Source organism: Orycteropus afer, unplaced genomic scaffold (genome assembly GCF_000298275.1).
Source record: "Orycteropus afer afer isolate SDZICR_OR568_19922 unplaced genomic scaffold, OryAfe1.0 scaffold00088, whole genome shotgun sequence".
Taxonomy (NCBI): Eukaryota; Metazoa; Chordata; class Mammalia; order Tubulidentata; family Orycteropodidae; genus Orycteropus; species Orycteropus afer.
Window position 1 is genome coordinate 579,407 of NW_006921675.1, and position 12,147 is coordinate 591,553.

At 36.8% G+C, this 12,147-nt stretch overlaps 1 protein-coding gene across 1 annotated transcript in view; it reads right to left on the minus strand.

Annotated features, from left to right (window-relative positions):
* Positions 1-730: 730 nt before the first annotated feature.
* The window catches only part of LOC103198220, a 44,698-nt gene continuing 33,281 nt past the window's right edge, over positions 731-12,147 (minus strand). The window contains 6 exon segments of the mRNA XM_007942344.1: positions 731-895; positions 3,857-3,903; positions 4,706-4,868; positions 6,036-6,260; positions 8,329-8,529; positions 9,526-9,834. Of these exon segments, the coding sequence (XP_007940535.1) occupies positions 731-895; positions 3,857-3,903; positions 4,706-4,868; positions 6,036-6,260; positions 8,329-8,529; positions 9,526-9,834 (1,110 nt within the window).

Genomic DNA, 12,147 nt, shown 5'->3' on the forward strand with positions numbered 1-12,147 from the left:
CAGGCTCTTCTTTCTTGTTGGTAGTCAGATTGCTCTTCTCTGTTCACTTCTTTTTCCTTCTATCTCTTGTAAGGTAAAAGGTGTGACTGGAGCAAAGGTGTGATTTGAGTAAGGGTAGTGACTTGAGTAATGGTAGGAATTGAGTCGCACTCTCTTGCAAGGCTCTGACTCAAGTTATAACCTGCCTAATCCTGCGTCATTAACATACAGAGCTTAGGATTTGTAACACATTATCTCAAAATGGAGGATAATTACATCAGATCACAAAATGGAGGACAACCACACAATACAGGGAATCATGGCTTGCCAAGTTGACACGTATTTTGGGGGGACACAAGTCAATCTATGACAATGTTGTTGTTGTTAGGTGCTGTTGCGTTATCTCCAACTCATAGTAACCCTATGCACAGCAGAACAAAACACTGCCCAGTCTTGTGCCAGCCTCATGATTCTTGCTATCTATACCTGACAATTCTTTGAGACAATATCCTACTTAAAATACAATTAATAAATATAGTTAGATAATTATTATATATTGTAAGTAACAATCTAGAGTAGATCATAAATGAATAGAACAAAATTATGACATAAATTAAACACCAAACATACAGAACAAATACAAGTGAAAATTTTCCAATGCATTTTATTCATAGTGTAGCCATATTCAAGAGGCTGACAGAAACATCCATCTCTGTAGAGTTCTTGTCGGCAGCAATGAAAAGGCAGAACTTTATTCATTCTGCTGTCCAGTCTCACCATCCAAAGCAATCTTAGATTTTTTGTTGGATGTTTCATAAGCTTGTATAATAAGCCTTAGCTGATTGATGACTGTTTTGTCTGCTGTTTTCATGTTAAATCCCAACATCTTCTTAATGGTTTCTCTAAAGTTAGCAAGCTACAAGAACCAAGATACATCATTACTTTTGCTCACCACTTGTTATGTACAATGTAATTGGTACTAGAAATGTACTCTTATTAAACATTTCTTTATGAAATGTATATTCTACTAACAATATTTTAAAATTAAGGTCCTAGAAAAATGGTCTATTATCAGAAAATTTTGTCTTTATTTAAAACTTTCCTTACAGTTTTTTTTCTTATTTATACACTTTTATAAACTTCTTTGTTATTATTAATCCCTAAAGTAATTACTTTTTGGGCTTCTGATTTGCTGTATGATAGAACCAAGACCAAACTCACTGCTGTTGAGTCGGACCCGACTCATAGTGACCCCTCCGTGGGTTTCCGAGGCAGTATCTCTATGGAAGTAGATCGCCCAGTCTTCCTTCTGAGGAGTGTGGCTGGTGGGTTTGAACCTCCAGCCTTCTGGTTAGCAGTCAGATGCCTTAGGCACTGTACCACCAGAGCAGTCCCCAAATACATATCTCTCCAAACATCTTCCCAAAACCATAGTGATCAACAAGGAGAATGAATAAAACCACCATAAATCATGTCTAAAGCATAATAAGAGAAGACAACAGTCTTCAGCTTGCATTTAAGCATAAACCAAAAAAAAAAAACAAACTCACTGATGTTGAGTCAGATCCAACTCATAGCGCCCCTCCTTGGGTTTCTGAGGCGGATCACTACAGAAGTAGATTGCCTAACCTTCCTTCTGAGGAGTAGCTGGTGGGTTTGAACTGCCAGCCTTCTGATTAGCAGTCAAATGCCTTAGTCACTACGCCACCAGAGCTCCTACACAGAGAGATAAAAATCCTAAACTAGCAGAGGCAGCTCTAGAACCTATACTGGAAGCAGCCGCTAATTTCTACTGGCATAAAACACAGACAACTCTATCCCCAGAAATGGGAAGACTCATAATAGGGAAATACTGAGATCAAGTCTGACACCTGTTGGATCTGAACTGACACCTGGGGAAGGAAAAGGAAGACACACGGACGCACTTAGGACTAGAAATGGCAGTTTTAGAGGGAAGGTTTCTCAGAGGAGAAGGAGATACTTGGAAGGCAGAAGTGTTCCTTGGAGCCTTGATAGTAAAGGAAAGAAAGAAAAAAAAACCTGTAAAAATGAAGGGACTTAATTAGCCATCACGTAAATCCCTAAAATAAAAGGCTAGGAGGTGCAAACAGTTAATGCACTGAGCTGCTAACCGAAAGGTTGTTTGGAGGTCTGAGTCTACCCAGAAGTACCTCAGAAGAAAGGCCAGGTAATCTAATTCCAAAACATCAGCTGTCAGGAACCCTGTGGAGTACATTTCTGCTCAGACACACATGGGGCAGCAGTGAGTCAAAAGTTAACAACTGGTTTTAGTACACTTTAAAAACTGCACTTCACTATGCCAACAGAAGAGGGTGGTATTGAATTAAGAAACCTAGTAAGTGACTACCTACCTATCCAACTACCCTAAAGTAGAAACACCTGAAATTGCCAGCCAAGGAAAATTCAAAGGATTTAAAAATTAGTAGATAAATGGCAAGCAACATCTGTACAAGACTACTTTAAGAAAACAATAGAAAGGCAGTATCCAAACTGTTCAGATGATACAAATATCCCCCCCCCAGAAAAAAAAAAAATGCTCAAGAAGCTCGGGAAACACCCTTGACACAATACCCTGACATAAATTAAGTATCAATTAAACAAGGATTTGCAGACATAATGCCCTTTCTTTTGATCAGAAAATTTAATAATTCAGAGGAAGACAGAGAGAGGTACGTGGGAGGTACAGACAACAAAAATGAACCCTTTTTCATGTACAGTACTGCACTGTCAGTGATGGCAAGCATTGATCTATGGCTGGATAGATTGGTGGACAGGCTGAATGATCAGGTATGTCTAGGCAGGGGGGAGTGAGCCTGTGGCCATGTATAGTGTTGGCAGACAATATTTCTATATGTATATCTGTATGTGCTGTAAGAATGTCCAGGTATACAGTAGAGCTGACAAGAGGCAAGGTGTTGGTGGCTTCTTGGCCACAGCCAAGTACTTGGAGGGAGTGAGTAGTTGGACCTGTGGGCTCGGGACTGTGGTTGCAGGGGACATCAAGCTCAATCGGCATAACATACTGCACAAAAACATTGCTCTACATCCTACTTTGGTGAATAGCGAGTGGGGTCTTAAATGCTTGCAAGCAACCATCTAGGTGCAACAATGGGTCTCTCCTTGTCCAGAGCAAAAAAGGATGAAGAAAACCAAAGATGCATGCAAACAATTAGTCCAAGGGACTAGCAGACCGTGAGATCCTCAGCCTATATGACCATGAGACCAGAAGAACTAGGTGGTGCCCAGCTACCACTGTCAACCACTCAGAGAGGGACTGAAGCAGGAGATCCTGGATAGAGTGGAAGAACAATGTGGAATAAAACTCAAAATCATAAAAAAAAAAAAAACAAAACCAAGTTTTCTGGTCTGATAGAGCCTGGTGAGTCCCCTGAGACTATGGCCCCTAGTTGCCCTTCAGGTCTGGAATTGAACTCACTCCTATGGCTTCCAGCCAAACAATAGACAGACATGTGGGGTGAACATTTACATCAGGTAGATACACTCCTTGGAGTGAGTGGGAGAACAGAAGGGCAGTATTTGCACAGGGAGATAGCCAGGGGAGAAGTGGGAAGGAGTGCATAGGAGGGAAGAACACAGGGAAGAGGTAACTATGGGGAGGAAGTGGGAAGAGAGCTGTTACATTGTGGGCAATTGCAGTCAATGTCATGAAACAAAATGTTTATGAACTGCTGCTGTATGGAAAATGAATTTGCTCTGTAAACTCTCACCCAAATCACGACAAAATTTTTTTAAAAAAGAAATTTAATAATTCAGAATTGAAATGGACAAAGAAGATGTGATGTCTGAACTCATGCAGAACAAGACAAAACCATTTCAGAAATGGAAAATGAATTACCTGGTTCTCAAAGGAGAAGAAATTTAACTGAGAAATAGTAAGGGACACTAAAGAGGGGAATATAAGCAACCAAGAAAATGAACACAAAGAAGTTTAAAAAAGCAAAGTTATAAATTTTTAAGCATCTCTTAAGGTATTTGGATAAGGTTTCAAACAACTTAACCAACTATATACAGGTGTGATATAATTCCACAATAGTCCAAAATTATCAATTAGCCTTTAAAAAATTCTTGTAAAATATTTTCTTTGTAAATATAGTGAAATTCTAAGCAAGTTTAGAAGCACTACCTCCTTGTCCTAGAAAGTGATTCAACCCCAAACACTTGATTTCCCCCGAGCTTCTGTTTTCTTGATGATCCTTCCCTCCTGGTCACTGACTAGTCGGGGGATATGCACTCAGCCCTGGTGTAAGATAACCATGTACCTCATCCCTGCCTACTGGTGATTGACCAGGGATAGGCACCTGACCTACACGTGACCAATAAGGTCCTTCTTTGGAATTCTCTCTCCTGTCGCTGAAACTAAATATAAAACTTCACATCTGTCAGTGGCTATGCTTCCTATCAGAGAAAATTGAATGGCATTAGGACTGAAGACGACACATAGAGTGAGGTCAAGAAGAGAAAGAAAGGACTTACAGGTTCTGGGTGCAATTGATTCTGGACCCCCAAGGTGCATCTCTGAGAGATTTGGTTGTTTAATTCCACAATTCAGTAAATTCCCTTTTGTCTAAGTTGAGTTGAGTGTTTATCATTTCAACTAAAAGAATTTTAATATAATAATGAGAAAAAAGGACCTCTTGTTCTCCACCAGATGCGTCAACTGTGCTCTCTGCTGCATGGGGCTCACAAGTGACAGTGTCTAACATCTGATGGGCTGTCTCTCTGTCTGATCTTGCCTCTTGCTCTCCAGAGTCTAATGGTGTTTTCAAGTTGTCTGTTTTCATAACTGCCTTCTCTTTCATTCTTTCAACCTCTGTTAAACATTGTCTGAGCTTTTCCATTGTTTTGTTCTGTGAGGAATAAGGTGGAGGGAAAGGAGAGAATTACTGTAATTAGATTTCTTCTCTAAATAGCAGGCATGATAATTCATATTTGTTTGTTTAAAGAGCTAGATACATGGGAAAGAAAATTCCACACATTTCTGAATTTCAAAGGCGTCTCTCCACCATCACATTCAACAACCACCATTCGTGAAGCACTTTTATAAGCTGGACAGTTGTGACTTAAAGAGTTTTAACACATATTCCATATCCTTAAAAGTCGTAGTGTCTGCTAATCTATGCTTAAACACAAGGAGAGAAAATAATTGACCTTACAGTAAAAAAAAACATTATTGATAAACTGGCAAATTAGTGCACCTTTGGCTTAAAGCATTGAAAGTACATTTGAAATACTATAGCTGAAGCTTGATAGGGAGAATGTCCAAAAGAATACCAAAACCAAATTCACTGCCCTCAAGTTGGATCCGACTCAAAGTCCTTGGGTTTCCGAGGTCGTATCTCTACAGAAAGATTGCCCAATCTTTCTTCCAAGGAGTGGCTGGTGGATTTGAACCGCCAGCCTTCTGGTTAGCAGTCAAATGCCTTGGGTACTATGCCACCAGAGCACCCACTAAAAGGAGTGAGAAAAAGAAAAGAAAAGACTAAAAATTTTAACTATTCACCCAAAAACAAAGGCTAACTAAAGTAAAATTACAACAAAAGCAAGGGAATTCTATTCAGAATATTTAGAATAGCAGTTATTTGGGGGGATTAGGGAGGAAAATACACGGGACTTCAATGGGATTGGTAATACTGTTTCTTAAGTTGGATGGTGAATTCACAGACATTCAATTTTATTATTCTATATGTTTTAGTAAAAGGAGCCCAGGTGGTATGGTGGTTAAAGCACTCAGCTGTTAACCAGAAGGTCAGTGGTGGGAACTCATCAGCCTTTCCACAAGAGAAAAGACCTGGTAATCCACTCTCATAGAGATTACAGCCTAGGAAACCCTATGGTGCAGTTCTACTCTGTCATACAGGGTCACTATGAATCAGAGTTGACTTGACAGCATGAAACAACAATAATATGCTTTAATATTATATTTTTGTATGTATATAAAATAATTTTAATACTAATTTATCTTGAAGTTCAATGAGAAACATGCAGTTTTTGAAAGCTTCACTTCTTCTACTTACTTTAAGGATATTCACTCTTGTCAGTTGAGTTTTCATATTTTTATTTGATAATTTAAGATCACTGAGCTGTTTCTGAAGTTTTTGAACTTTCTCCTCCAATCTTTGAGTTGCAGCAATCTGCACATTCTGCTGAATACTCAAGAACATTTGGTTCTCCTCTTTCTCTAGTTGTTTGAACTTCTTGTCATGTTCTTCCATCTGGGAATTTTTAGTCCTGGAGCTCTCCTTTGCAGAAATTAATGGTATTGAAATAAAGAAGTTGTGCTTTAAGATGGTGATCGACACTCGAATAAGACCAGATCGACTCCAGACTAACAAATTGCAGGTTTAACAATATTTACATAAGTAAAAGTTTTACTATAAACATGTGTTATGGATTACTTTTTTGTCCTGAAAAATTATGTGTTGTAAATTCTAACCACCATGCCAGTGGTTATAATCCCATTTGGTATATCTTTGTTATGTTAACGAAATAGAATTAGTGTAGGTGTACTTTAAGACAATCTCTTTGGGGATATAAAAGAGATTAAACAAGCAATCAAGAGAAGCAGAGATATGGGAAGAGAGCTATCAAGTCACATGAAAATCATCCAGGAGCAGCAACTCAAAGAGACAGAGACCTTCCTCCAGAACTGACAGAGAAAGAAAGCCTTCCCCTAGAGTTGATACCCTGAATTCAGACTTCTAGCCTCCTAAACTATGAGAAAATAAATTTCTGTTTATTAAAGCCACCTTCTGTGGTATATGTTATAGCAGCACTGTATGACTAAGACATCATGTATGAAAATAATTGGGAAAATAAGGTAACAATAAAAGTTATTATTACAACATGAACATAACATGAAAATATAACCATGCAAATGTCAACAAAGAACAACTAAATAAATTGCATATGATAGATCACTGTAAATTCCCTAGAAATCAAAGTGTAAAAAATATGTATTAAGAGAATTTTAAATTCTGTTCTACATTTTCTCCATTTTGATCAGGATTCTTCTATAGAATCTTTGATCAAAACGTTTAGTAATGATAGCCAGACACCCTCCAGTTCTAGTCGCATGGCAATGGAGACAGTTGTTCATAGAGGTAATTAGCCACACACTCCATTTCCTCCTTTGCTGGACTCTCTCCTCCTTTCTATGTTGCTCTAGGCAAATAGAGACAAATTGTTGTAGCTTGGATGGCCAGTTACCAGCTGTTAAGACCCCAGGCATTATGCAACAAACTAGGAGGTAGGATTTAAAAAAAGCTAAAAAACTATATTGGTGCCCAGCTACCAATTCCAACCACTCAGAAAGTGATCACAATTGGACATTCTGTATAGAATGGGAGAAAAATGTGGAACAAAATTCAAAAACATAAAGAAGACCAGGATTACTGGTCAGATAGAGGCTGGTGAACCCATCCCCAGACTATGGCCCCAAGTTACCCTTTAGGCCTGGAATTGGACTCACTCCCATGGATTAGCTCTCAGCCAAACAACAGACAGGCCTAGGAGCTGAACAACTACTCCAGGGAGAAGCTCTCCTTAGAACAGTCAGCTGTGGAAGATCAGAAGGGCAGTATTTGCACAGGGAGAAAACTAGACAGGCAGTAATGCATAGGTAAGAAGAACACAGGGAAGGGGTAACCAAAGCGTGGAGGTGGGAGGAGAGCTGATCCATTGTGGGGAATGTAATCAGTGTCATGAAATAAGATGTGTATTAACTGTTGAGTGTAAAACAAATCTGCTTTATAAAATTGCACCCAGATCACAATAAAACATTTACTTTTATAAAAAGGATATGACCTCGGATCTCATATAATTCAAATAACTGAAAGGAAAAAAAAAAAAAAAACAAAAAACTATATTGGGCCAGTTAACTGGGATGTCCCCTGAAACCATGGCCTAAACTCCAGACCAAAATACCAAATCCCATCAGGTGTTAGGTTGTGTATTTGCAGCTCAGCAACTACTCTTTTTTTTTTTTTCGCCTGCTAAACATATATATCAGAATTGACTTGATGGCAGTGAGTTTGGTTTTTTGGTTATATTAAATTTGCCCAAAGAACTAAAGGAAAGTGTGGACAAAAAACTAAAGGAAATCAGGAAAATTATGCATGAAACTTTTGGTAAAGTCAGAAGCATAAGGTAAAGGGCTAACAGCAAAATATCCTCCTTTTTCCCATATTAAGAAAAGTATAAATAGTATTCACAGTTTTATACATGGATAAAGCTAAAGTTATCAATATCATTATAAAATATGATAATTTTCATTATCAAATAAACACATATACTTCACAGCATTCTTACTTTCTTTCTGTCCAAGTCTTCTCTCCCTTGAAAAGAGCCATTGACAGCAATTTTTCCTTCCACACACTTCAAGGATTTTTTTCCTTCCCTACCCTTTTCTTCAGCTTGGGATGATTCTTGAATAGCTTCTTCATAAAAATTATGCACCTGCTCCAGTTGTTTATTGAGCTTCTGAATTTCCTGCTTAAGGCTTTCAATTCTCTGTAGTGGGGGGGGGGAATATATATATATATGTATGTATGTATATATATATACATATATAATTTCTTGATGGTATATACTTTCTACTTCATTTCAAAATTGTGTTCCAGTTCTGTTCACTGTGACATTGTATTGACATTGTTGTTGTTGTTATTTTGCCATCGAGTTACTAAATAGATTAACTGAAATTTCCAAGAAGATTTGACATGTAAAATTGGATTAAAAAATTTAAGATACAAAAATAAGACATTTTAATTACTATTGAGAAATGAGGTTATACAATGAATTTTAAGAGAGCAAAGTATAAAAAATATGCAACACTAAACAGACTATTGTGTTGCCACATTCACTAACACACTGAGACTAATCAGTACCTATTTTCATTCTGAATTTAGGGTGAAGAGTCATGAAATTTTACTAAAATTATTTAGATACAACAAAGAAGTATGCACCTAAACCTACTGATTCAATTATTTGATAGACTTGATCAGTAATTTCAGACAAACAACTGGCTTGATAGAATTTATTTCATTGCACTGGTTGAACTAATTAGTGTTTAGTCATACAAACACTCTCTTCACATATTACTATTTTCAAGCTAATATTCATTGAGTTTACCATGCATTGTACTAAGTACTTATTCTGTATTAATCCATTTAACCCTTATAACCACTCTGTGAGGTAGGAACTATGCCCCTCTCCCCATTTTATAAATAAAACTGAGGCACAAAGAGAATCAGAACCTGTCCAAGAACACATACTGACTAATGGCAGAGCTAGGATTCATACTGGGCTTTCAGCTTTTAACTACTACACTATATTACTCTGCTGTAATAGTAGACAACTTCTCTCTTTCATTCTAGCAATAAAAAATAAACTCAGAATCAAAATTCTGAGTCAGAGTTTACTAAATTGGCTAATATTAAAAATCTGATCTTAAAGACAAAATTTAAAAGAGGAGCTTTTATGTCAGAATACTTACAAACGAATACTTACAAACTTCCAAGACCGTTCATTTATACTAATTTCCTGAATACACTGTGTCACACCTTCCTCAGTGGCTGGTATTGGGACAGCACTGTTGCTCAGAAGAGTAGCCAACTGATCAAGGAAATTCTGATATTCAGATTGTTTAGTTTTAGTCTGCCACTCAAATAAATATGCAAGTCCTGACCCAGACACTGGTTTTTCCTTATGGATCAAATCTTGTAGACATTTGTACCAAATTTTCTGTCCACTCTTTGGTCCTTCAAAGTGAAAAATGTCTCTCTCAAAGTTCTTGGCCTGCATAGCTTCATCCTTATCCTAAATTTGCCAACATACACATTAACTTCTCATGTGAAATTTAACGGGAAGGCATTTACTTCCCTTCTTTTGAAATAAAACACAAGAATAGCATGAAGCCTCAGGAAAAAAAGGCTCAAGCAGAAACAAGAAGCTATAGAATCATAAGAGAGACAACAAGAGCATGTTCAAAAGAGCAAATTCCAAGAGATATTCAAATGATGTATGAAGGAACTGTTTTAAGAACACAGAAAATTTAGCTTAGAAAATCAGCTAACAAAACAACCCCAGTTGATGAGGATAAATTCTTCACAGAAAAATGTGACCTAACAAACGTAGAAGGAATGGTAGAATTTTAAAAATCAGCTTTTTCAATTCCTAATAAAAAAACTTTTTTTTAGATTTTTTTTTTTTTTTTAAATCAGACAAGGATCATCAGTGAGTGTTCCAACCGTTAAGTGAAATTTTAACAGGGAGTTGGATATTATCATAAAGACTGAGTTATGATCCTAGAACATCACTTAAGGATAATGTGAAAGCCTAAATGAAAGAAATCATGGAGTGAAAGAGGGTAAGAACAGTAAAAGAAATGGTAAAGAAAACACTATCCTCATTTTATAAAACAAAGTCTCACCAATAGTTGAGGTAAAAAGAAAGAAATTTCTAGTAGATTAGATAACTTGTGAGGAACTATAAATAATATATCAATATCAGAGGATAAGGGAAAATACATAGAGGATTTGTTTGAGATAGCTGATTCATAATCTGTTATACTATAAATCAAGGGGAGCTCTGGTAACATGGTGCCTAAGGCACTTGACTGCTAACCAGAAGGCTGGCGGTTCAAACCCACCAGCCACTCCTCGGAAGGAAGATGGGGCAATCTACTTCCATAGTGATACTGCCTTGGAAACCCAAGGAAGGGTTGCTATGAGTCGGGTCTGACTCGATGGCACATAAAAACAACAACAACAACAGCATAAGTCAAGAGATAATTTCTAAAATTAATATAGAAATATTCAGTATAAATATATTCACAAAAAATATAAAATTGATGTTGTTGTTAGTTACTGTTATAGCAACCTTCAAAAACAAATAAAATAAATATAAAAAATATAAAATGTTCATTGCGTGGTCCTGCCCCATCTTCATGGATAGGCACATGTTAATCACTACAGCACCATTTATAGTTTTTACAACAAAACTGGAAATGACCCAATACCTATAGTTATTGAGTAAATTATGATACATCCAGCTACAATGGAATACTATGCATTTGTTAAAAATAATGATAAACATCTAGATTGACTTGTATATAGTAATCTCCAGGAGTACAAGAGTGATAGTATGATATGTTGGAGAAAGAGTGAATTAAAAAATATATATATTTGCTTATAATGTTAAAAGGAAACAATGGAAAGATATGCTAAAATTCTTTTAAATAGTTACCCATATGGAAAGGGAGAAAACATGAGGGGAAAAAAAGATAAACATTAGATCCCTTTAAATGTATCATGTTTTAGAGTTTAGACTTTGGAACCATTTAAATGTTTTACACATTGAAAAAAAGAAAAACAAAGCAAACACAAATTACAAAACAAATGAATCCAACTGTGTGAGTTGGTGACACAACCACATAAAGGAGAATTGTCTCAAGTGAATTTACAATGCAGTATTTTTACTGTACATTCCTTGTATGATAAATTCTAAGGCCCAAAAGATAATTTTTAACTATATCAATGGATTTGTTTTTAGTAATAATGTTGGTATTATTATTTTGAAATGGTTATGTATATGTAATAGCATAAAAGGAGCTCTGGTGGCATAGGGCCCAAGGCACTTGACTGCTAACCAGAAGGCTGGCAGTTCAAACCCACCAGCCCCTCCTTGGAAGGAAGGTTGAGCAATCTACTTCCATAGTGATACTGCCTCGGCAACCCAAGGAGGGGTCGCTATGAGTCAGGTCCGACTCAACGGCACAATAACAACAATAGGATAAAACAAATTAGTAATTATGTTAAAATAAAATAATACATATATAAAATCAACATTTCTTATATCTAAAATATATATATATTTCCTAGCTGTGTTCACTGATAAGGCCTAGAGGCAATGGTAACAATGAACACCCTAGTGCTTAGATTGAAGTCTCTAAACACCATTTTCCATTAGAGGGCTCCTTGGAGAAATGATCACTTGTCCCGGTTAGGAGCAAGTAATCCTGGAATATTTTATGCCAGGAAAATGTTCACAGATTAACAGGAAGTATGGTAGCATAGTGGCTAAAAGCACTTGACTGCTAACCAGAAGGCTGGTGGTTCAAACCCACCAGCC